This window comes from Heliconius melpomene, chromosome 18 (genome assembly GCF_056956725.1).
Source record: "Heliconius melpomene rosina isolate 202511_hmr_F chromosome 18, ASM5695672v1, whole genome shotgun sequence".
Taxonomy (NCBI): Eukaryota; Metazoa; Arthropoda; class Insecta; order Lepidoptera; family Nymphalidae; genus Heliconius; species Heliconius melpomene.
Window position 1 is genome coordinate 3,445,859 of NC_140406.1, and position 27,297 is coordinate 3,473,155.

The 27,297-nt window shown below is 31.1% G+C and overlaps 4 protein-coding genes across 5 annotated transcripts in view; 2 read left to right on the forward strand and 2 right to left on the reverse strand.

Moving 5' to 3' along the window:
* Window positions 1–38: 38 nt before the first annotated feature.
* LOC146529213 (testis-expressed protein 10) lies at window positions 39–2,574 on the reverse strand. 2 transcript variants are annotated; one of them, XM_085202153.1, is made up of 2 exons: window positions 1,999–2,572; window positions 39–1,667 (listed from the first exon to the last, which is right to left on the reverse strand). In XM_085202153.1, the coding sequence occupies exons 1-2, from the start codon at window positions 2,362–2,364 to the stop codon at window positions 90–92; spliced, it is 1,944 nt and encodes a 647-aa protein (XP_085058279.1). In that variant the 5' UTR covers window positions 2,365–2,572; the 3' UTR covers window positions 39–89. The 2 variants fall into 2 exon arrangements, with proteins under 2 accessions (XP_085058279.1, XP_085058280.1); XM_085202154.1 differs by having other exon boundaries at window positions 1,115–1,177; window positions 1,999–2,574.
* Window positions 2,575–2,938: 364 nt separating this feature from the next.
* On the forward strand, window positions 2,939–4,548 carry LOC146529214 (nucleolar protein 16). The gene is made up of 3 exons (XM_085202158.1): window positions 2,939–3,156; window positions 3,232–3,486; window positions 4,225–4,548. Exons 1-3 carry the CDS (start codon window positions 3,059–3,061, stop codon window positions 4,478–4,480), a joined length of 609 nt encoding a protein of 202 aa, XP_085058284.1. The 5' UTR covers window positions 2,939–3,058; the 3' UTR covers window positions 4,481–4,548.
* Window positions 4,549–5,687: 1,139 nt separating this feature from the next.
* LOC146529215 (protein DPCD) lies at window positions 5,688–6,770 on the reverse strand. The gene is made up of 3 exons (XM_085202157.1): window positions 6,274–6,770; window positions 5,901–6,137; window positions 5,688–5,822 (listed from the first exon to the last, which is right to left on the reverse strand). The coding sequence occupies exons 1-3, from the start codon at window positions 6,544–6,546 to the stop codon at window positions 5,718–5,720; spliced, it is 615 nt and encodes a 204-aa protein (XP_085058283.1). The 5' UTR covers window positions 6,547–6,770; the 3' UTR covers window positions 5,688–5,717.
* Window positions 6,771–7,036: 266 nt separating this feature from the next.
* Window positions 7,037–27,297, forward strand: part of LOC146529216 (RNA/RNP complex-1-interacting phosphatase) — a 38,111-nt gene continuing 17,850 nt past the window's right edge. The window contains exons 1-2 of the mRNA XM_085202155.1: window positions 7,037–7,176; window positions 7,256–7,331. Coding sequence (XP_085058281.1) covers window positions 7,154–7,176; window positions 7,256–7,331 — 99 coding nt within the window. The 5' untranslated portion in view covers window positions 7,037–7,153. The remainder of the gene's footprint in view (window positions 7,177–7,255; window positions 7,332–27,297) is intronic.

Consider the following 27,297-nt stretch of genomic DNA (forward strand, 5'->3'; position numbering starts at 1 on the left):
GAATTAATATGAAAATAAAATATTAGTAAAGACACATATAGTTCATGTTCTCTTTATTTCATTCTGTACAATTTAACACAATTTAAAATTCACAATATTCCTCCACTTCTTAACCTCAGAGTATCAAATATGTATTTCCCATGATCCTGCTTATATACATTTTCCATCAATTGACTTTCTAATAAGTTCAATGTGTCTTTATCCCAAAATTTTATCCAATACAATATTGATAATAATTTATGATAACTTTCATTTTCTGTAGTTGCATCAGTTATTGTAATATTTGGAAGATTTTCTATGATTTTTAATATTTTTTCGCCTATGACTGAATTAAATACCTTATTATTGGTTACAGCAAATTTATGTATAATGTCAACAGTTTGAACAGTCAATTGCTTTTCCAACAAAATATCTGGTAAATTTTTAAGCCACATTTCGAAGGCATTGTTCGAATGAAAATGTGTCAATTTTTCATTTAATGCTATTTTACATAATAATGCAAATATATCCTGTTTAAATGTATCAGGTAGAGGTTTATTAAAATATATCCAAAGTATTTTTCGAAATAAGTTATCTAAAATATTTAAAGTTCTAGTCCAACCAGTTATTTCTCTGGAAAAAATTGAATTTAATATTTTTACAACTATAACATGTACCTTTGGATCAGTGGTTTGCTGAAATATCTTCTCAATATAACCAAGTACAGCGCTTATTTCTGTATTTTGGTTTTTATGGCTTATATTTGGATTAAGCAATATAAATAGATGACAGATTTCCAGATTTTCTTCAACTAACTTTGGATCTGTTATGACTTCATCATTTAAACTTTCATTATTGAATATTTGTCTAGACCTTTTATTTGTAACATAAGGAAAAGATTTCAAAAAATGTTGAGTAAAAGGGGATTTAAATTTTTGTGAGAACCTTTTTTCAATATGAGAACTGGGTGTTTTATTGTTGTAATATTTTGTAAAACATCTAATTAATGATATGACTCTTAAAATATGCTTTAACAACAAAGCAGATTCCTCATTGATAACTGTTTCAAATCCACTGTCAGTTTTACTGTTTGGACATGCTTCAAGCCAAGTTTCAAAAAGCAATGGCATTAAAGTTTCTGTGTATTCTTTAAATTTCTCTACCTCATCAATATTTTGTTCATAATCTGTACTTTTGCCTGAAAAACATGTGACATAACAGTTTGAAATATATATTGGATTAAAAATAGGATAATAATTTGATGACTGTGTCTCATATTTATGTAAATTAGAGAGCCCAATTTTGTCAATTTCATTAATTGAACTGTATGTTGCAAATTTTTGTAGGAACTCTTGGAGGCGTTGAAATACTTTAACCCTCCATTTTACCGTTGTTATTTGACTGTTCAAATTAACAGTCAATGTCCTGCCAGGTTTTGCTCCTATTTTTAACTTAGATACCATATCTAGAAAGTTTGGAATTATTTTATGAAAATCTCTTGCAGCCCTTTGAGGGCAGCAAAGTAAAAGTATGTCCAGAAACAGAAGTGAGTCTTCTTGAATTCTACTATCAATGTGAGTCATAGCACTCCTCAAGTATGTTGACATTATATCAAAAAATGGGTCAAGCTTATCAGAATCAACATTGGAGAGAACTAAATGGAGAACTTTTAGAGCACCTTGTCTTACCTGTAATGCAATGTGTTAAGTTATATTAGTATAAAAACAATTATAATATATTTTATTATAAGGCTTACTTTAAACTATTTGGCCGCACCAGTGAAAAATTGTAGACTTTTGAGTATTTCGGTAAAATTGTTAAGCAGAATAATTATCACAGGTAATTATGTAGTCCAATAATTAAATAACAATTTTCATTGGAGGATAAAAATTAACTAACATAACCTGAACATTAATATAATATATTGGGAAAGAAACAGGAATATGTGGAAATCTATATTAGAGCAAAAGTATATCGAGAACAGCCCTAGAGTATAAAAGTAGCATGTGTATCACTTACAGATTTTTCTATATTTAACACTAAATTAGTTGTGCCTTGAATAATGTCTCCTAAGTTTTGCTCCAAAACTCCTGGATGTAAGCTTATAAGTTCTCTTAAACCATCGAGTGCATCAGTTCGAGAATTTGTATTGAAGTGGTTCAACCGTGATAACAATTCTTTCACATTTAGTTTCCGGGTGGATAATGCCTCATTAGTTGCACGGTTTTTAAGTTGTTCTTTTATAACTATTTTCTTTATTTTAAAATTCGTTTTTGTTACGTTGGTACCTTTGGGTAACTCTTTATCTTTCTTTCCTTTTAACTTCGTTTTAGCCTTTTCGGCTTTCAAAAACTTTTGATATCGTGTAGCCCCAGTCTTGTGCATGATTACTTATATAACTTTAAACAATGCGAGTACAATAAATATATAGACTGTTTAGAGTATCGTTAAATAAAAGGATTATCTTTATAATAACAACATAACGCGCGTTTGCCTTGTCCTTTTCGATAAAAAAAATAACCTCTGAAATCTAAACCTAAACACCTGAACTGAAGTGAAGTAACACTTAACCTAAAATTTATGTGTCAAATGTCAATTTATACATATAATAAAATTGTAATAGACATATATCTGTAAAATGACAAAATGTATTATTGAGGGCATTTATCTATATAATAAAACTCAAAATAATTATGTCTCACCGACTTAACGGGTTTGTCTGTGCGTTTGTGCACGCTAATATAGGGACAGACACATTTAAATCGGCTTATAAATAAAAAATATCTATCAACATCATTCATTTCATTTAATGTGACGAAGTTAATTATACCCAACTAACACGCCTAAGAGCTATAAGCTAAATAACAACATTATAAAATATTACATAATACTACTATTTGATATAATTTTCCATAGTGAATATTCATTACATTTTATTCATTTTTGATGACTGTGGTGAGTAAATGTGTTCTGTGCTGTGGTGTGGTTTGACTTTGACATTTATTTACACGCTTGTTTCGTGTTTGTAATTTGTATTTTATTGTATAACCTATACAGTGATACTTGTTGATTTATAAAAATGAAAATTAAAAAGCAACATCGTAAGAAAAAATATTTACATAAGCTTAACAGAAAGCGGATGCACTTAAAACAACGGAGTACGGGCAATGTGAAATGGTATAATATCAACATGATAATTTTTAATAAATATAACTGTAAAACTGTAAGTTTAACAATTAATTTATATTGCAGCAAAGTTTTAAAGGATGCTTGGAATCAGAAAAAATCATCGTACAGTAATCTTCGTGACATGGGATTAGCAAATGACCCTAATAAGGTTATATCAATACCGAACTTTAAGCAGGAACAACTGCTAAGAGCCAAAAAAATTGTTAATAATGGTGAATCTGACGAAGAGATAGAAGTTTTAAAAAGGCCTCCTCCTAAACTGAGAGTAGCTGAAGAATTAGAACGTGAAGCAAAGGCACCCAGAGAAAGAAAATTTATGTAAGTTTGTTAAACCGTAATAATGATAATTGTCTGCTACCTGTTTTTGGAATATCACAATTATCCAAGATATGTATGTAGTTTTTTATAAAGATATATATTTATTTACTTTATTATAACATTACAATTGTAAGCATACTATAATATTTTTAAATCTCAAATTTTAGGATTAAAATTGATCTAACAAATCTATTTTATAGGACAAAGTCCTAATTTATGTCGGTGTCACTTTTGTAGCATTTCATAAGATAGATAATAGGTACTACTGGTAGACTACTGGTTGACTGGTAGGCTTGAGTCTCGAATGGCAGAGCTAAATTTATCTGTTTGTGTTGCACTAAAGTTTACAATATAACAAAGAATTGTTGTACAGAATCAATGGTTTTCAAATTAAAGAATTTATTCAAAATTTTAACCTATGTTTATGAAAATCAAGTAAATAAAATTTATTATATTTAGTTTTTTAGCAACTAAAAGTAAGCAACAAAGCAACTTGTGTTCTGTCAACTTTAATATTAAAGACACTTATTTATACATACACATCTTGTAGATTCTTGGACTAAGAGATGGATTATACAGTTTTAATACCAGTGCTTCATTGTCTATACAATCAAAGGCTTTAGAGAAATCAAAAAACACTTCAATTTGAGACTTCTCCCATGCATTCTACAATGACATCAATGAGTAACTTACTCAATTTTCTAATAAATAAACTAAATATATTGTATTTATTTTTAGGTTACCTAAAGGACAAGTTGACTTTATTACCTATCTATTAGACAAATATGATCATGATTATAAAGCTATGGCAAAAGACAAAAAGAATTATTACCAAGAGACATGGAAACAGTTGAGAGCTAAAGTGAAAACATTTATGGGAATACCCAAACAGTATGGAGAATATCTCAAATCTAGAGGTTTATTAGAGAAAGAAGAAAATGAGGAAGAATTAAAGTTACAGGCCAAAGCTCTTGCTATGGATGACAGTGATTGAAAAAATAAATGCTTGTGAACAATAGGATTAAGTTTGTACATAAATAAATTTCAATACTATAATAATTACTTCTTGCTTTTATTTTAAACATTTAAAGTAAAATAATGGTTATATGTTAGCTACTAGTAGTGTATTTATACCTTTCCAAGGCTGTAGTCTGTTTGTTTTTTGGCTGCCTTCATTCTTACAATTGGTAAATTCAGGGTATCAAATAATTAAAAAATTAAGTAGAGCTTATTCTGTAATTGCTCATGATTTACCCATTTTGGTAAAAAATAGGAACTTTAAATTAATTTGTTACAAACTTTTTTTATAATTCATATACAAATATATAAGCAATTCTAAGAAATGTGTTACTTTATTTTTCGCAAATATCTTCCATCACCTAGATAGTTTGTTAGATTTTTATTATTTTCACTCAAGTGTCAGACATACAGGACTAGAGGAGACAAGGAGAGGATTAAAAATGTTTTTGTTAAATGAAATAATATAAATATTATTTAACAATAACTTTATATAGTTATATAATGACTTTCGAGGCCGTCGTGGCGCAGCAGCGCAAGGGTTTGACTGTAATGTGAAGGTTGTGGGTTCGATCCCGACTTGAGGAGATGAGATATTGTTTTAAATTTCCATTTTTTTACTCTGATGAAGAGGCAAAACGCAGCGTTTAATGCCACCACTCAACATGCAATGGTGCAGAATTCAGCGGAAAGTGGGGAATGGAGAGTTAACGCTCTGCCTACCCTGCTATGCGTGGGATACAGCGTGAAGCTGGAAAAAAACGATGGAAGTTGATTTCATATGTGAATGGGTGATTATTACCAGTATGGATGTATAATTACATATGTGGATGGGTAATGTGAATGTGGGGTCACTTGTGGATGGTCTGCACTTACCACCTTACCTTACTTACTGCCTTATAGCATACAGGTAAATTTTTAATTTCTATAAAAGGTAATAAACTTAGTAGAACTCAAAATCTGTCTTCCTAGGCTCAGTCAGTAAGTTTATATTAGGTTCTGTTTTAAGTATCTATTAGTTTTATATATTATTTTATTATCTTATTGTTTTAATTTTTAAAATATTACTCACTTATTTTTACTGTACATATTTTTTTAATTATGTATAATTTGCGATTAGAAGCCAATCAGCAAAAATAGGACACATTAGTCTTCAGGGTTAACATTATTAAAAAAGGCAAAGTGTAAGTTTTTATATTTTAATATTATACTATTTATTGAGTTTTACATTCACTTGGTACATCTTTTACAGGTTTCACTTTACTTAACTCTTCATACCAGTCTTTGTCCATATCAAGCAATTGCGGTGGTTTCCTGTACTGTAAAATATATGAAACAAAATCAGTACATCATTATAAAATACATTTTATAGTTTCCATCATTAAAATGCCACTTACTGTTATAATGAGTGTATTGTATTTGTGGCTTGCATCAATATGTGTTTGCTCTATGGGTAATCCTAATCTCGCTAATTCCAATATTTCAAGTTTCTTATAGTATTTTTTATTTGAAGTACTGATGATTATACATTTCTCATCATTGTTTGCCTTAATAGAAAAAACTTCTATAGGGTAAGGCAAATTCCTTATTCTCCATTCTATATTGACTCTTGTATTTCTTTTTAATACATTGGGCTAAAACAATAATATTAACAAAATGTAAATTAAAAAAAGCCTTTTTCATGTTTCAAGTTAATTTATTGAGGTCATCTGGGACAATGAAACAATAATATTTTGATTTTTGTTCAAATATTACTAAATAACCACTTACTTGATCTTTACTTTCAATAATATCAAGTACATCAGTATTTGGAGTTGCATCAGGAATAGGATCGCCAACTTCTACAGACCATTTGCCTTCTCCTCCTAGTTTACCCTTCATCTTCCAAGCCCTTCTCAATAACACATGTGTATCAACATTATACTCCTCAACCATTTCCCGTCCATCTTCAAATTTATAATGTATCTTTTTTATTTTATCTTCTTTTAAACACGTTTTTTCCGCATTCAATAAAGATTTATACCAAATTGTATTTTTATACATTTTTATTTTAGATCGTAAGTAAAATAGAAAATTTGCTATTCTTGTAATAGAGTTTATTTCAACCTCAAAGTTTCGATCTAATGATATAATATTTTCAAAGCGTTTCCATGACAATAAAAGCAAATTCTTTTGTTATTTCATTATTGATTATTTTGTTTAAGTAAACATTTACGAAGAAAATTAATCTAGCTAAATTCAAAGTTCAAATTATGTATCACAGTATTCACAGTATCACAATCACATTAAATTTTAACGTCAACTTACAATTTGACAATCATATTTTATATTTGATTAAATGACTACTAATCACAGCTGCACTTTTTTTTATTTAAGATTTATCAATAATACATTAAACACGAAAATTACAAACCTTAAAATATTATTTTATTTTATTAAACTTGTATTTTATATCAATAATATTTTTTACTATCTATGTTACTCATCGTGGCGTTAACGTTGACGTCTAAAATTAATTTGACGTTTTAGTTGAGGTTATATTTATCATAATAATATATTTTATTATTTATAATAATTTTATTAATTCTATTATATTTTTTAATATTTTATTAACTAACACAATAATTTATTACGAAATTCTTGTATTAAAATGCCCCCCAGCATTCCAGACAGGTAATTTAGGAAAATTATGATATACTTATGAAAGAGACCATGATTGAATAAATTGACAATATATTTCCTTAATTTTTAGGTGGATACCATATAAAGCATGCGGAAAATTAATAGAAGGCACTAGAATTATATGCTTTAAAGTACCTCTTAAACGGGTAAGTTGTTATTATGATTTAAACTAAGATATTGTTGATTTAATGGTGAAAGAGTCAAGCAACATATGCAAAAGTTTAATAACAGAATATATAACTACTACAAGTAAACCAAATCCAACATATTTTTTATAAAAATGGTACTTATATTTTTGAAGTAATATGTTCAGTGTGAAGCTGATTTATTTTTTTATAAAAATTGGTGATTTAAAGATTTTTCCGTACAAACTTTCAACCCCTATTTCTAAACAAACTTTTAACCCCTATTTTCCGCTTTAGGGTTAAAATTTTTCAAAATCCCTTCGTAATGGGTGTCCACATTAAGAAAATAAACTCCAAATTTTACTTTTCTCTGCACAGCGGTTACAGTACCTCAGTTACCTCAGTCAGTGGTAACATATCCTTTTATATATAGAGATTAATAATTTCAGAATACAATTTTTTCACAAATAAGAATATGAATAATCTTATAAAAATTTTTTTATAATATTATGTCTCCTAACTGACACTGCCATCTATTGAAAGATATTCAAACAATTTCATGTTAACAAAAACAAAATGTTCTATTGGTGTGTGAGGTGGCTCTATTTTATATAAAAAAAATAATAAACAGAAATATCCACATGACGTTTTTGAAATTAAATGACTAAAATATTATTTGAATTGAAAATTAAAATACTACTAGAATAAAAAAAAATATGGAAAAAAGAAAAAAAAAATATGTTAATAATTGGGATGTTATGGATGTATCATTTGGAATATTGATATGGACACTATATTATACGGTTTTGGTTACTATTAGATTTTTGATAAACTAACTTTTTAAAGAGGTTGTGACACGGGAGACAAGGTTGTGGGGTGGGGACTGTAATGCGATGGTTGTGAGTTAGGTCACACTCAAGAAAATGAATATAATTTTTTTATTGATATTTTCATTTCTTCCTTCTGGACACACAAAGGCAAAAAATACCGGTGTTGAGCTCCACTCCACCACACACAATGCTTCGAAAAATATGGATTGTCTTAACACTAGGTTCCCTCTGCCTAACCCTGCTGTACACAGGATTCAGTGTGAAGTTAAAAAACACTTTAACGAATCTGTTTTAACAGTTTGTGATGTTTGTTGTTTATTTTGCTCTAGTTACAGATAGTTTTTTCTTGGATATCCGCTAGTTACGGTTACGCTTACCAAGCTTTACGTGTGACTGTTAACGCGACAGATTGTGGGTTCGATACTAATTCGATTTTGAAATGAAATATTTTAAATTTTCATTTTCTTCTGGGTTTGAGGCAAATCGCGGATTTGAGTTCCGACAGTCAACTCTCAATGTCTGCAGAATTCGGCGGAAAGAGGGGAGCGGAGTGTCTTAACACACTGGTTCACTGCCTATCCTGCTACATGGACACAGCGTGAAGCTGAAAAAAAATAATGAAGTAGTAGTGAAAACATTATAATTTCACCATCATCTAGTTAACAGATTGAGCCTGTACTAGAATTAGAAGCATTTGCACCTGTATTAGCAAAGACGGACCGACAATGAGACGCATTATTGGCGTCCAGGTACGCACAATATGTTTGCTTAACTGTAAACTCGGACTTGGGTGTTCTGTTGACCGCACCACAGTTAGATGTCAAACACAGTCCCCGATATATGTTCATTTGTTTTGCATTGGTTTATCATAACACTATTGCTAGTTCTATAGTATGAAAATTGTATATTTTAAGTAGAGACCGTCGTAACGCAGTTGCACAGGCGTGTGACTGTAAACGTGATGGTCGTATCTTTGATTCCCACTTGGAGAGATGAATTATTTTTTATTAATATCTTTATTTCTTCGCTCTAATAACAAGGCGTTGAGTTTCGCCCCTCAGCTCGCAATGCCATGGTAATTCGGCGGAAAGTGGTTGACGGAGTGTCTAAACACTAGGTTTCCTCGGTCTACCCTGCTAAATGCGGGATACGTGAAGCTAAAAAATATATTTACACAGATACAAATACTACTTTAATATTGCTTTTGTTATGCATGCCTATTTCTCTTAAATAATGTTAATCATTCATGATAATAATGATCAATGAGTTACACATTTATTACTAATTTATTTATTTTTTAAATCTTAACTGTCTTCTTCATATTAACAGGTTTTATTGATTTATTTAGACATTTAATGTACAATCTTAACCCACAAAAGGGGCGTCAAAGACTAGCTCAACCAATATCCATACAATTCAGGCCACATTGCGAGCCAACGTCGCTCTATGCGGATTGCAAGCGTGCCATCGCTAAATCGTTTCTATTGTGAATTACTGCCGATGTCGTTCCTATATATTTGACATACTCGTAAGTGAACAATACAAGAATCTCATTTTAAAGCAGTACTTTAATTTGTTGAGTCATTTTTACTGTTACGTTTTTAAATCTTCATTCATTTCTGGCGTTGTAGATGTAGACAGAGAAAACATAGTAATAAATAACTTTATTGTTCTCAGCCTGTGGGTATTGATAATGTGCGTATTAAATTAGAATCTAGAGTCTCATTTTAGTTAACAGGATAGGGAATAAGCAAATTATAAGAATAATTTAATTCCCAAGTGGATTGGTTTAGGTACAACCATAGATGGTTTTACTAAACATATGCATATATTTGGATATAACAAGTATATTAGTTCAGTCCTTTTTAATCACATTTTTTTATTTAGATTCATAACAAATGTTTTAAATTTTTCATTTGACATCCTACAATAGTTATTTGGTTGGTTGCCAGTACGCGGTCCATCTTTTGATGTCACACCAACGGTAATGAAGCATGTGGCTAGATAACATAGCTTAAAGAGACTTTCTGTATTCTACTGCCTCTGTTAAATGAGGTGTTGATATCAGTGATTATAGTGCAACATTAATATTTAACTTTCAAATCTCATATAATTTCCTTAGAAGATAAATGGCTTAGCGCCGGGATAACTGTTTTTAAAGAGGACCTTAATCCCGTTACCCAATATATTCTCTATTTGCTCACCGACGTGTCAAAATATTTGTCTTCTATAAAAGCAACTAGTCCGACTCCAAAAGGACTAATCCCATATTTGATAAAGCGGGTGCCTCATACTGTGCTCTATGAATAGTCGTTTCTTTATCTCTGAATCTTTTGAATTTTTTTTCTTAAGAAATAGCCCCTTATTCGGTATTCGTGGCGCTTTGATTCCGTTCCTTTATTCAACGGGATCTGATCATAAATTTTGATGTTTTGTTTAGTTTGAATTATAAAGGGATATTACTGTAATGGCAATCGGTAGGTGTAATTTGATATAGCTCGGCTATGCAAGTATTTTTTTATTGTTATTTACTATCTAGATTAAATTTCTTACAATTTTCTAATGGGTTACAATATTTTTGCTGTCTATAACTAAATTCATAACTCATATTTTAATTAATTTTATTCTTAGATTAGTAATACTAGCATTGCAATCGCAAAAATATACTTACACGTTAAGAATTCGTAAATTGTAAGCTTACAATGAGATAATATCAAAAGTAACGAAGGTGGTTACAGACATATTCAATTTATGTTCGAGATAAAAAAATAATTCACGCTGCCAAAGTACACTCGATAAATATTTTTTACGAGTGTTTTGACTTTCATCTGGTTAAGCGCTCGCCCAGCCACAGTTCCAGACCAAACACTTTATGTCAATCAGCTAAATATGCCTTTGATGGACGACAATAATAATATTTTCTTTCGCAATGTACATTTACGATATCACCTCTAAGCACAGGCCACAATTGGTACAACGACATTGGTCAGATGGGTCCCATTATGCACGCACACGAACATGTCTTATAAAGTTATAAACTTTGCTTATTTCTTATTGTCCTCTCTGTTTTTATTTGTTTTGACTCGTTTAAATGTTGAGTTAGTAACGTATGAAGTCGTATCGTTTTATCGTTTATTTGAATAAACCGACACACTATCGAATATATTTTATGAGAAGCTGTTGTTTTAAATATAAAATCGATCGAACAAATAAAAACATACGTAGATTAATAAAATATAATATACATTGTTTTGGAAACTCTACACCACGTTTAAAGATGAAATTATGATAGTTTCCTTTAATATTACGTGTGGTCCTTTAAATTTTGTCCAAACCTCGCATCCAAATCCTATCTTATGCGAATAAATCTAAAGTGTATTTCATTGAAGTATTTTAATGATTTTTTCAAAACATACAATTGTTTTTAAAAATTATAAACAAAAAGTACTAAATATTTTATTACTATGTCATATAGATGTATATCGGCGTGAAAACCTGAATAGGACTGCGTTTTTCCAGCAATCAAAACAAATAAAAAAGCCATAAAACGATGTGACAGGCTTGGGAACACTGGGTAGTAAGTAATGTACGCCTGATATCATGCTCTCATTCTATTAGGTCAACAGCGAAAGCTCTACAAACAAACTTATCGCTTATCGACATGTAATGATATAATGTTACATGCTCGTAAAATCCTAAACTAAAAACTATTTCCAAAGCTTCTATACCGGGTGAGGGTCGAATTAGTTCGCTCTCGGGTAATTTGAATATTCATCAGAGTGTAAAGGAATCCATGATAATTAATAAAGAAAGTGATCGAGCGTTAGTAATGACCCAGATTTACTTACATCATAAGCTGATGATCAGTCTGTGACATAAATTATCTAATTCAAAATAAATAGGCTTCACGCTATATCCCGCACACAGCAGGATACGCAGGAACCTGGTGATAAGACACTTCGTTCCTCACTTTCTTATTAACAAAATATAAATTGATGTTTCCTTTGCTCCTTTCTTTTATTACCAAAGTTGTCACTTGTAATATTTCGTTATTTTGTTAGTCTAACATTAAATGTTTGAAAGACATCTAATCAAACGTCTTTAAATTATTAATTATTTTTTCAGTTAACTACATGACGTCACCGTCACCGATCAGATCATGACGATCGAAATGTTAACGCCCTGTATACTCCGTTAATTTTTCTGATCAACTCTATAATTAGTGACTTCATTTTTATATTTTATTAATCAATGTTAAGTAAGGATCAACTTTAGTCCAGACCGAGAAAATTAATATATGATTATGAGTCTTCTCAATTAATTATGTTTTAAGCATTCAGTATTTACTGACGCATACGTTGTCCACACAGGAAATTTCTCGGATTGGTTCGACAGGACTCAGACCGTGACGGCAGCTCGCCGGATCGAGTTTTGCTAATCAAAGCGAGTTGATTGCCAATTTGTTCTGTGATATACAGCTTATAGGGATATTAAATTGTCTACTAGAATATGTTGTTAGAAATCTAGCAACATTAACGATATACATTCTATTATGTTGCAGTCACTTCACTTTTACTTATGAAATTATCCAGATTAATAGTTAATATTTATTAAAGCGCTTGTAAAAATGGTTGACCTTCATTTCTAAATTGTAAATAACTTCCTAAATTATTATTGCGGTTGTTAGGAGATTCTGTCGTCATCCAATTATTGTTATTAAAATTTATTGAGCATTACTATTGAATTACGGACTGAGATGAATTTGATATAATGGTCTCCATTGTTATTAACATAGTTCAATATGTTGATTTATTTTGTATTCATGTGTCTAGACTTATAATTTCGTCTCATTTTATATTTTTGTACGCTACTTACCCATGTTCTTATTCAAAATATTTAAGTATTCGGAATTTAAATTTAGTAGAATAATTAAACAAGCCGTTATTATATAAAAGACTAAAGACCCAAATCAGCTTCGCCCTCTTGACGTTATTATATTTTAGGCAAACTATGCAAAATATTTACATAAATTGTTTCATCTGAAATCGTTCAATAGTTTTTGCATGAAAGTGAAACAAACGTCTATCCTCACAAACTTTCACATTTATAATATCAATAGGATTGAATGCACTTAGCAAAGGAATCTCCAAACTTATGATCAGATGCTCATTCGAAAGATTTCTTTATGTAATATCTGGTCTGTGCAAACGACAACCGTAGTCCGTGGGTGGTTTATTGGTTCAATCAGAGACGGCCGTTGGTTGCACGCGCTAACCAATTATACCACGAAATATTATTGGCGCTATTTGTAACAATAGGCCGGGTGGTGCGTTTAACTATTGTGTAACAGACGGTTGTTACTTTCCAAGACCACCAGCTATTTATGTTAAGAATAATAGATCAGCACGCATCTCATTTAATTGTTTTTTTTTTACTTCCTACGACCATTTATCTATTTTATACGGTTATATTTTTATTTAGAAATATAATTATTACGATGTTAAATAGCGTATGATATGTCTAATATAGTTTATCAAAGCTAGTAGTTTTGTCAATTGAGAGAAACTCGTGTTGATATGTTTCATGCAATTCTTATTGTAAAGTTGATTGAAATTCGTTACGCACTGGCGCTTAACGTGTTTTCTCGTAACAATTGTTATTGTCTATGCAAAGAATATCAAACGATAAAATTTTCATTTGGATTTTTTTACGAAATATAGTTTGTAAATAGTAGAGGGAATCATTTTTATTTAATTGTCGATTTGAAAGACATCAATGAAAAGGATTCTTGCTTTTAAATAGCAAATACTTTAAAATCTAATTGAATACTAAATAAATAAAAATAAATATTAAAAATATAGGCTTTATTTTAAAAGAAAATAATCTCTTTTTATTAATATTTATATATTTTTTTATTTTAAGACATGATGGTTAATTTTAATTTAAATTTAATAGTTTAGTAAAAAACAGGTTTATGTAATTTATCAATGCTTTTTATAAATTTTATCAAAGTTATTTCATCACATATTTGATATTTGTTCACTTGTATTGTATTGTAAATTCAACATAAATGATTACAACTACATTGAAAATGGATTGACACTAAACGATAAAACAAAACATATAAAACAGGTATCTGACTGAGGCACGTGGTCCTCCGTCTTATTGAAGAGCAGAGTCCTTATTTGTTTATAGATGCGCGTAAGACCACACAGTAAGCAGGCAATCATCTGCCCATCTCCCGCCCCACCTGTAATCACGCCATCATTACCTCTAATGACGTGTTAACGTTGCTTTATGGGAATGCCAAACATGACGTTCACATTTCGGTCATTTACATATGTATGTTTGTCCTCTATCTCCGTTGTTTGCTTTCGTCTTCTAAAACAGAGGGCGGCATTTTAGTTGTGACCACCGAACACTGTTGGACCTTAAGTGCAACTTCTAATTGTTTTACCTTGTTTTCATTTTTTTGTATCTTTTATGTATAGGAAATGTAAAAAGTAATTATAGTAATTCGATGCAATTAATATAACAACTATAAATTAACATATAGCTCACAAAATATAAGATGTGTTTGTAATAGCACGAAAGAGTAATCCAGCCGCGAGCTTTTCGTGGGATGAATAAACACTTTAAACCAACAGCCACTCATCACGTAGGCGCGAAAAATGAGCTCGACAGACACGTTTCGCTACAATGAAATAGAAGTAGCGAAGAAATTCCGTTATTATGAAGTTGAAAAATGTTACTTATGTCTCAAGTTTCTATTTTAGTATTTTTTGGAAACTAAGTGTGAGTAAGTTGTTCTACACAAGTACTATTTGGCTATTTTAGCTAACTACTTTGGCTATCTTAGCACTGGTTGTTGAATTAAAAGCACAGTTGGTTAAGAACACCCACGCGAGTGAAACTTCCGGTCCCAATTACATCCTTGTTGGTTTTGTCTGTTTCGACAAACGTCACGAGCATTTGAAGAAGGCGATAATTATCTATAAACTTTGTTTAGTACTTGGCTCGTTGTGATCTGTAAGAGTTATACACCGGTACACGATGTCTAATTCACACAAGGCATTTAGCTTGGCTTTGTGAAACTTTTCTAAGAAGTAATGATGTTCATGGTAATGTATTTTTTGTGTATTTAAGAACTGCTTAAGTAATGCAGTTGCTAATTAAATGTTCAATATAGACTTCCGCATTTTTGGCTGCAGATTAGACATATTAACTGCATACTGGTGTGTTGACTTGTATTATATATAGTTTTTTTTATGTATTTTTATTTAATTTTTTATGTAGTATTTTTTGTTAATACATACTTTGTTTAACAATTACGTAAATAGTCGAATTTGTACATTATTGAAAATTGTGATGTTGTCTTACTTTAACTCCAGTTACAATAATAGCAGTAATGAGTCTTGCTCACTAAATAATGTCTTTGTAAGTGAATGAAAAAGTATAAAAAGGATCATGTGGCTGCTTATCTACCTTCCTGCAAATACGTACTCTCATGATATAAATCAGCTTTCACCCAAATTATTATGTTATATCTTTATAAAATGGTATTCTCGAAATTATTTTTCATCCTCAACGTTTCTGTCCCCCATATTATAAATCAAATACAGATCTCTGTCTGAAGCAGTGATGTGTAAATGCTGTTAAAATTTGCTTAGGGCGCTTTGCGTGACGACGGCTTTGTGGTCAATGTTATTGTGGTATACCTACGTATGCTATTATATACTTTTTAAATAGTTGAACAGTTGAGTATTTAGAAGTCATTTGAATCAAATATGAAGATATATAAGTAATTTTCCAATGAGAAGTATCTATGGAAAGTTATATTAGGGTGACATAGAATGTGATATTTGCAATACTATAATGTTAAATTTAATATTCTAGGTACTTTTAGGAAATCAAGTCATCAATTCATTTATATTTTGTATAAGAACTTGAAAATCGCCTAGTTTAGCTGCACTACTTTTCCTTTTTCTTTTCCAATTTTCTCATTGTACGTGGACATGGAAGTGTCTCATCTTTGTAATAAAGATGCTAGTCAGCCCCGGCCTGTACGCCTGAACCCTCCTCACGTGTGACAGCGATGCATTTGTTGGTCCGCAGCTGCGTTGCCGACAACATATTTATTGTGCTCATTAACCTTCAAGAACGCTATTTAATTGTCGGCCGTTTTTTATTCACTTCACCTTTGGCCCGTACGCAACTTATGCTCCTCGGTCGCTCTTTGAAATGGAACTGGATGGTTATTTATTACGCTACGAGACGAGGATGCGTGTCATTTCTACGAGTAGGTATCTTTGTGGCGCTTGTGAGCTCGTCGCTATGATTTATGTTGTTATAAAGATGTGATTACTGTCGCACGGCTCGGTTCAGAGGACTGGGTTATGGTAACGTTGCCATTTTAAAATGTTGTCTAAGTAAATTGTTCTTACTTTTACATTGTTGATAGGAATCCATTAATTGAAAAAATATTACATAAATTCTGAAATATAGGCATCATTATGACAAATCCCAATTTATCTCGTTTAAAATTCGCAATGTTATTAACAGTGAAAGGGCTTGTTTAAGTCTGTAATTCAAGCGGTAAATTATAGTCAAAACGGCATATTCCGTTTTATTAATGATAGTAATAGACTTTTATACTATTGTTCTACATTTCTTATGACAATAAAAAAGTTACCGCTATTGTTCTAGAGCTTTTCTATTTGAGAGAGTTACCCACTTCGGCTTTGACGTCTTCATATGCGATATCAACAACAGTAAATTGTGGTATCATGTCTGTAACGTCGTCGGTATAGAACCGTTTATTGATTGGTATCGTAGTTTGTCCGCTGTTCACTTTGAATAAAATTCGAATTATAATTAATCACAGTTGTGTCGCGTGGGAGAGCGCCGTGCTTCAAGCGACGATCTATCATATTTTGTGATAACGCCACTAGGATGCATCTCGTAAACGTATTGGCCTGATCGAGTTTGAGTTCTCGTATGTGACAACGTTCGGTGAAAGGCTACGAAAACATTTTGTATAAGAACATCATAGCCTGTTCCGTCATATAAATTCCATTTGTTATATGAGGTACTACCACCAATGTAATTATGCGATTGTTTATGTTTCAATTCCATACAAAAAAATCGCTTCTTGAATTCTATCAATTAAGCTTCTTCTTCTGACGGATTAAATTGAAATATGATTTTCAAAGTTGTTAGTTAGCACCGCTCTACTAAGATGTTTTCATAACTTAATTTCCCAATCATAAATTCTTATATTTTTTCCCCATGATATTTTATTACCAACATTTTTCATCACATTTTTTGTTTTCATTTCTCTAACATAAAGAACTACGTTTATGGCATAGTAGTTACTGGTAAGATCAACGCAAACAAATTCTATTGCCCTCTGAGAATTACGACGCAATCTCGTAGTTAAATTGTACTTATAATAGAAGCGTAAATAGATTGATGGTTAAGTATAAAATTGACACTGCGTCTACGATGAAGGCTGTTGTAAATTGAATTTGTCTGCAAGTTCTCCTTTACTCTTAATAGTGTACTAAAGTACTTTGAAGCTATTAACTGTAAAAGTGTGTAGGTACAAGATACATTTTCATATAACACAGGGCTGAAAGCACCAAATTTACTTAAAAAAATAGCTTCACGCCCACTTCACTGTATAAGCACCGCACATAGTAGGGTAGGCAGAAAGAACTAAGTGCTAAGACACTCTGTTCCCCATTTTCGAGTGACAGAACTCAACGCCGCGTTCGGCCTCGAAACTTTACTTTCTTTACTAAATAATATACCGTCTAAAAGAAATGTTCAAATACAGCATATAAATGTTCTTTTGTCTGTCCTCTTTCACTGTGTTCCCACGTTTTAGTCGCTTAATCACGTCGAGTTTGCGCGCACGCCTAATATCGCGCAGTAATGTGTTTATTAAGCGCCATTCTCTTTAATTGCACGCCATTTAACATACGGCAGTGCTCTTTTGCGTACAGCTCCAGCATGGATGCAGTTATTTATCATTACTTCATTAATGTAAATGTTGCTATTTCTCTATTATATTGTGAAGAATCCATTATATTTTAATTAACATATCTTACTGCTACTTAAAGGGAGGGGCTATAAAAATGTCTTAGTACAATCGTGGATTATTCTAAATATTTATTGTATGATACTCTTAAATATTTCATCGTAATCCTTGATTCTTAATCAAAGATTGTTATTTTACCAAAGTTGAGATAGGATTTTTTATATATTACAATCCTAGATGTTTTCTTGGTCTTTAGGATATTTTAAGCTATATTATGTCCACTCCAGCGTATAAATTTAGGATATAATTTATTTATGCATATGCAGACCTGTTTCAATATACAATGAGAAAGTGAGAATTAATACGTCGCTTAAAATAAACTGGCTAATTTTAGTATAGTTAAGCATCAAAAGGTCCGTGAGTAATAGTAACGTTTAACTCTGTTTGCTCGGCTATTATGTCAACACGAATGCTTTAATAGCCGGACATAAGTCGTGGATCGTAAGTGTTGATAAATAACCGCGTGTCACCATTACCGAATGTGATCTACGCTCCTCATTAGCTCCCCATAAATGTAGTATTGGCTGGTGGTATGACACCAGTGCGGAATGTTTGTTGTTAAATTTTAGTGCGGAATGATTATGTTATTATATCCTTGTATAACATTAATTTAAATTACAGCTTCTTCATGTAAACATATTTCTTAATCTCGATCTTCTTATGAGTATTCTGCCAACATTTCTTTCACAAAGTTCCATACCATGTAGGTATACGGTAGAGCACACATATTAATATTAAAGTTATTAACAAAAACATTTTAAAACAATTTTAATCGACGCCAAAATATATTCGTTCCGCAATTTAAAAAACATTCCTCAGTGAAGAGATTATATTGGCTTTAGCGGTACATTAGTCAATAAATTTTAAAAAATATAATGATTGAATATTATTGGCTGCGATTCGAAATAAATGTCGTTAATAACTTTGTTATATGTTTTTTAAATGGCGCTCTTGGGGACACAAAAATTGATAGTTTAATTTTGTTGTTTTCGTTTCTCAGTCGTTAGTGTCGTTGGATTGCTTCGGGCGATGCAAATGAAGACATCCAGGGGGAATCCGCTTTTGATTTACAGTATTTTAAAGTGACATGAAACTAAATGAATGAGAAGAAAGGAAAATTTAAGAACTCGCGTTATAAATGTAGAAGGTTTTTTGATTACCTTGTACGTTTGCATTCGTTTATGTTTTTAATTATTTTATGATGAAGACATAGCTGTTTTGTGCTTTATGGAAATGAGAATATATTTATATCCGATTAATTTCTTTTAGTTTCTTGTTTGACATTTGACTATAAATTTAACAATTTTATATCAGATTTTGTTGTTTTAAAGTACTTGCTGCACTAAATTTACAAGAAATGAAAATATGTGTTTTTTTAACGAATTTGTGGAAATTATAGACTTATAAATTTGTTAAAAAATCATCATTTTTTTTAGACACGGACGTGTTATTTTTTAATCTAGGTTTACGATCTGCACAAGGTTAGATTCGCTGTTATTGAAATTTATTATTTCTTTTTAATATTTTATTTTCTATATAATTTATAGACGACAAAAATTCCATCAAGTCGTAAAATTTTGTTGTATGTTAAAGCTGGCTTCGAGAATTTATTAATACATATTCATTATCACTTTTGTCAGTTAATTTCTAAACCTTTGCGATGACGATATATCTTCGCCACATATTTAATTAAGAAATAAAATAATCCATGCTTATGCATTTTATTACTAGATAAGTTAGTATGCATATTTAGCAATAGAATAAATGATCGCGGTATTTATTAACTTTTCACCTCGTAAATTATATATGCCACCAATAAAACCTACCAAGAATGAATTTTTAATATTAGACACTAAAATAAATTAATATATTAAAATTTTCTTATTTCTAGGCTCTTATATCTTATCATGTTAAATACAAATAAGGTTTCTCCTCAAACAATCCATGTCACATTAACATCTTTTACATATTATTTTATCATCATTCATGTTAACCTGTAGTTAACATATTATTTTGTGCTATAGTGTTATCTTTATTACTTAGGTCCCCAATTCGTATAAAAGTTTGGGTTCAAACGGTTATATTAATCGTTCCCGCGAAGGCTTTTGCGTCAAGTCTTATCTTATAATTTAATTTACACGCGTACAACGCTTGTTTATTAAATTAATTTATAACTGATAATTCAAAGTTTATCTTTAATAATCTTAATTTCTTTATTATATGTATTCTTAAAGTTAAATTCCGAAATGATACTTAGATAATTACTTGTTTCATGTAGATACTGTTGTTAGCCTAATCAATGTCAGTTATGTTGAAAACATTGAATTATTGTGTATTATCAGCCTTCTCGACTAATATAATTACTAAATTATAGAAAATATATGTTTATTTCTTACTGTTATTTGGCCCACTTAACGATTTTATTTATACCTAGTTTCTTAAAGCTTATTAAAATAATAATAATATGATAAAAATCAATATGTTTATTATTGTTTTGAAATGTTTTAAAACAATAACTGAGCAGTTCTCTCATTTGTTTGCAATTAAAATGATTTTTTTTCTGTATTCATTTTAATAAAAGGTTGTTATGTAAACTAGTTTTGATGCGGCCTCTTCAACTGTTTCTGCTGCAGACATAACACCTGCAAGGGGCTGAACATTAATAGAGAGGTGTGTCGCCACGCCCCGAACGTCGACTATGTTTCGCAACCTACTTGATGTTGATTTTATGCTAAGCGGACTAGTTGCAGTGAAATTGCTTTTTAATATCGAATTAATAGCGTAATTTTAAATTTATCGTAGATCGTTATGGCCAAGTGGGACGGACAAGCCAGACTGTGAACGCAATAGTTTTGGGTTCAATCTCAACCAGTCGAGTCGAATGGTTGTTTAAATTATTATTAATTTTCGCGCTCTAGGAGACACCAGAAAAACATTATGTATCGTGTTATATGGGAGATATAAAACCTAAAGCGGCTTTTTTGTCTTACGTATTTTATTTTAAGCATTTTTCAATTAGATTTTAGTCTTTAACATAGTAGACAAGATCGAATATGCGGGGTTAAACCGGGATAATTTAGACTATATCGTTTGTAGTTTTGCCTTATTAAACTGTCACTATTTTTTTGTGCTTTAACTCTTCATACGTGCTCGCTGAGGAGCCTTCTATTTATGTGAGGGCATGCTTTTTACGTGACTTTCATCCAGTAGCTTAGTTAGCCACTGTGTTCTTTTTTCTCTACTCCAAATGATACTCACCACAATCGATGATTGCGATTGCAACCCCTTCTGTTCCTACTTCCTAAAGTATTGTATCCTATATACCATATTTCTATTTCCTAGGCACTCTCAATTTCTTATATGCTGATTTCTCTATCTGCTACGTCACGATTCAGCGTCATCTATTACATTCTGTGACTTTTAAAAGCAAAATCAAATATATTGTTATTATGATCCAAAAACTTTTATATATATTTGGTATTTTGAATGTGAAACCTGCACAAGCTGACATGACCTATAAAATTTGTACAAGGTCGTGAATCGAATTTCTACCTTGGATAAAGTAATTTCTAAAAACTGTTGACTCATTATCATGATTTAAATATTTTATAGAGTCATTAAATTTTATTTCAACAAAATGCATACGACAAAAAAATATCTGCGTCATAGTGAGTTATTGGGTGCCAAAACTACTGCCAATTTATTATTTTATTTATTTATTAGGTGCTAAGATGCTAAATAGTTGTCAAATGATTTCAGCTGCCACCTTATTCACTTTTATTATGCTGCTATCTAATTTGACTTGTGGTATTTCGTATTACACCATAAGATATGGGCGTGATATAGTGATAATTTTTCAATAGCACAATTTACCGACATATTAATTATATTATATAAATAATATTGACTCATAGTGTTATTTTTATTTTAGTTTTGTGACGGCTATAACACGATTGTTAGAAGAGAAAAATTAAACGTTAATTATTTTCATGGTATCTCATGTTATTAATAATACTGGTCGTAATTGTAGATATAAAAAAGTGATATAGTATATACGCACTATCTCACAAGTTGACTGCGGCGCCGGAGCATTTCTTCTCACGAATTTCGCTGCGCGGCGCCTGCGCGTGGGCGGCCTATCACATGCCGCCATCGCACGTCGTAGTGAATACGCTCGCCTCACACACCGCTATCACTCTCTCTCACCTATCACACTACACATAAGGTCCACAATATCATTTTCACAATACTTTCAGACCATAGAGCCGCCCTTTGTTGCCTAGTGCGTCTAATTAGTCAGCCTGTTTAGTGCCATACCCGCCGCGGGCTAACATTCACTACGGTTCACAATATGAAACGATGTGATTTGTTGAGCTTTGCATTGCGTTGAGGATAGATTAATTTTTGAGATGCTTGTTTTTCTTTTTTTTAGTTCTTTGATAATGCACGTTCACCATATACCGCCCCAAGTCATTGCATAAAATATTTTTCATATACAGCACGAGGATTTATATCGCGGTTTCAGGGCGCCATCAATACGCCTACAAGGACATAATATTTTCACATTACATCGAATGTCTGTTCAAAGAAAGCATTGTGTTTCAAAAGTCGTGGTGAGATTCATCTGTCTGAGAATATTCATAAGATTATTTTCATATTTAGCATTGCCATTAAATCTTTAGGCTGATGTTTTTGAGTAGGTAGAGCCTATTGACAGGGAGATACATCAATTTGGTTTATGGAAAGTATCATTCGTAGTTTTACTTTTAATTTTAAATAGTTTGTTTAAAGAAAAACAATGAATTTTAGAATCTAATCAATAACGTGCTTGGATTATGTAATATTATCTGTGTCATAATATAATTAAGTGGGTACTTAGTCTTTCTCCGAAGATAAATTACCTTGTGAAACATGATTCGGAGCGATACTCTTTAGCGCGTTAATTAACGTAATTGTTGAGCTTTGTTCTTTGCGCTCTGGTATTAAAAAGAGTATATCAGCTACTGATTTGTCGCGATAAGGAGATTTATCTTCAATAAATTTATCGCTCAATCAACGTCGACGCTTGCGCCTGCGCCGGTGCCGGTGCCGGTGCGCGCGTCCGCTGATTGGATTTCTTCATAATTACATCTTTTGACACGTACGCGCTAAGTTTCGTACCCGAGCCGCCACACCAGGGCATGAGATCGTGGGAGCACCGTGTAATCAGCTTTCTTGACCGTCTTGTTTTGATTCGGGAACATGGAAATTACACACATATGCTATTGCCTTTTTTTTGCAATAAGTGTCTAAGTTATTTTTGGTACTATAATAAATAAAAAAACAAATTAAATTGTTTGAATTTATAAAGTATATTTTTTAATAAAAAAATGGTAATGGTTTTTAAATAATTGGCGTTTTAATCCTTTCTGGCAAAACGTATACCGCGTGTTGATAGGTGGGTGTTTTTCCTTACTTCATTTAAACGTCGTCATTCTGTTGTGTGCGATATTTGGTGCTTATTAACTGACAGAGGTGGCAGGATCATGAATGCTTACCATAATTACATTTGAATAATTTCGACGTAAAACGTGGGTTCATTTCAAAATTATACTTTCCAATTTTTCAATATATTAACCTACATTGTTTATATGTTGAGTAATATTATGTTAATAAATATTTCGTTATTGATAAACTTAAAAAAATACAGCGGCTTTTGTTGCCTAGTGTATATAAATATAATATTGACTATTCTTTTTTTTTTCTTAGTTTTGACTTATTTTACGCCACAGACGTCATCACTATCCGAGCCTTTTTGTTGCTGTGTTTATTTGTTTGTTTGAAGTTTGTAAATTTATGAGTGACCATTATGTAGATCGAAAAGCTGAACGCGTTATCTCAAATATTTGATAAAGTTCGGATAATCGGTGAATTCAATGGTACAGATACAATATATAAATTTCTCTAATAGTATACGTGCTAGGCTACGTGCTACGCGACGTACGTCAATTAAATTAATTTTATATATTTCTTAAACCTCATTAAGTATATGGTAACGGTGTGAGTCCTTAAAAAGGGGTATCGAGGAAGGCAATCACACCACCCAGCTCGTTTCGAAGTCGATTTTCGGCGCGGTGGTCGCAATTAGGCGCGATAAATGCCCCCGACATCCGATCCACTAGCTTTTATTCGATTAATCGGCCGAAACGAAAATGGAATCCGATTTTAACGGGTCATTTCTTTTAGATGTTTATGAAGCACTTTACTGGAAATATCGAATGATCGTTTTTGTAATCGAGTTTCGAGTTATAATTTAGCACCAGTGTTTCCATAGAACTTATAAAACGGTTTCATTTTTTTTGTAATTGACGCCCGTATGTTGTTAAAATAATAATTGATTTGAAATCAGTAAAATATGATTTAGGAGTGTGGACTGGTGACATGGCCCGCATGCACCGAGTGCTCGCCACATATCAATTATGTTGACAACCTAAATTACAAGTCGTTATACTTTACATCATAATTATTAAGAAAGTAATTGTTAATTACAAGGAAAATAAATTTAATAGCGTTTAGTGCGCTTTATTATTATTGCTTAAAATTAATTTAATTTAATTTAATAAATAAAATTCACCATTTGTTAGAAGGTATTCTTTCTGGAGTACTTGTATCGGTATTGTAATATACTAAAGCATATTACTCACGTGTTAGCTTACAAATTATTAACTCAAAGTCTATTGAACCTAAAATATTAATATTTGAATGACACAGCTCCACCTTTTTTCAATCTACCGTATGTAATCTATCGGTGTCAAAAGGCGAACAAGTGAGTACAGACATCTTTAAAACAATAACAAAAGTCCCTCCATTACAAGGCGACAAAAGTTTAATATCATAGAATACAATGGAAACAATAGTTGCCCTCTGTCAATTATACCATCATTACCATTCGAGTAAACGACCTAATGTGTCAGATGAATCTCAAAGAATGTATGTTCGACAAAGCAATATAGACATATTTATACAGTAACTATTTATTATTATTTATATAAAACAGATCGTATTTATGTATAAAGTCTGAAGTTGGTGTTATTGCGAATTTCAGGAAATAGAAGTACTTAACGATTTATTTGAATGTTTTGGGACCAAAATGCCAGGGTCACCGTCCTACGTTGGTGGTTGAAATTATTGTGTTTCTTTCATCAAATGCAGTATAACAAATCAATCTGAAATCAACATCTTTAGAAAATAATACCATATTATCGTGCATTTCAATTTTAAGTAGGTAAACATTTAAAGTCTCATAATTTAAGTTTGCTTTCAATTTCTTGTGGTCCAATTGAAATATAATACTAAGACATAACGTTGACTCAACAATCGTGAATATGTATCTTGTCAATACATTTTATGAGATGTATTTCGACGCCTGAAGGGTTTACTTTTGTTGGTTTATAGTGGTATATTTTTGATTAATTTAAAATTCATTCTATCTAGAACTTTGGCTTTCGAGAATTAAGGACTAGGTTTATAAACATGTAAAAAAGTATATTTTTAATTAACAGAAAAAAAGTAAAGGATATTATCTACAAAAAAAAAAGATTTATTTTAAGCGTTCATAACTCAGTGAGTAATTTTTATTAATTGTCAACCTACGTAATACGTTGCAATGACTACTTGATAATATCAGATTTCCTTACCGTCGTTTCCTAATTAAATTAATCGAATAAAACGGCAATTATTCTTAGCGGGTGGTGGCTCCTTTATCATATTTGCAAATGTTAAGTGGTGAGATATAAAAATGACAAATTTACTTTTATCGTCGGACACGACACACGCGAGTAATGCGTCGTCGCGCCGTACGTTTGTGTCAGCGGGTAATCAGCGATTTATTAAACAGTATTGTTGATAATTTTATTATCATTCTCGTCCTGATTTGTTACGTGTCCGTATGGTAATCATTGCAATTAATATATCAGTACTATAAATAACTCGTTTTTATTGTTTTCTTTTTTTGACATTGGCTCTTGCTCTAGCATTTCTTGTGTTTGTTGTTATTGCATTTCTTAAATTGTACTCGGAAATTGTTGTGTAGATAGGAATATAAGTTTTATAAGTAAATAGAACGAATTATAGAATATTTCATTTCTTCTTGTAATACTAAATTTAATGAAAATTCAAATCCTTTCATTTTTCATTTTCCCAAATCCAATCTTATCCAAACAATGACTATTCTTCATTATCAAACCTCATCATTAAAGTATTTCTTGGTTAAATTTGAATAGGTGACCAGCGTGTTGGTGCTTAGACAACACTGTCAAGGCGAAGCTTATATGAGGCGTCGGAGTTTTTTTTTTTAATTATTAAATTTACTATTATGCCCATTATGTAAATAAACGAAGATGATAAATAATAATGTGGCGTGTGGCTTCTTATGCGTATGTACGTATGTATGTATTATTTATTTCAATTGGTCACGATAGGTCGCGGATTGCCTTAAGCATGTGTGATGTTAAAAGATATCACTTAGTCATTTTATTAATGCTTACATTTTACTTACGGTTAAATAAAGAATTACATGTTTTATTTTAGCTTGAGTCTGGAATCGAATTTGAACTGTCATAAGTAGGTGTTTTGTTGTGCTGAGCCTAAACTGTCGGATTATGTGATGATAGCTTACAGAATATTATATGAACGGGCATAAAAATTGGGATAGGTCAATTATAGTCCGTCTTATTACATAGTATTAATTTTTAAACATTTTGATACATTTCATATTATGTTTATTCTTAACAAATTTTATCGTATTATCTGTATTCTTTGGTAAATTTATATTTAACTATATTGGACTGTAAAACTTCATATATGCAGTTAGTAAATTAAAAACTTCACAAGCTTTTGCAGAACTTATTTTTTAAGAAATCTGAACATTAAGAGTTACCGTTGTCAAAATGAACCTTCATTTTATTTTTTTGCTTGTCCATTCTTTTAGTTAATGCTACATCTTTAAGAATAATATAGTTTTATAACGTATTAAATGACAAATTGTAAATAATACACGTTTTATTTAATTGAATTG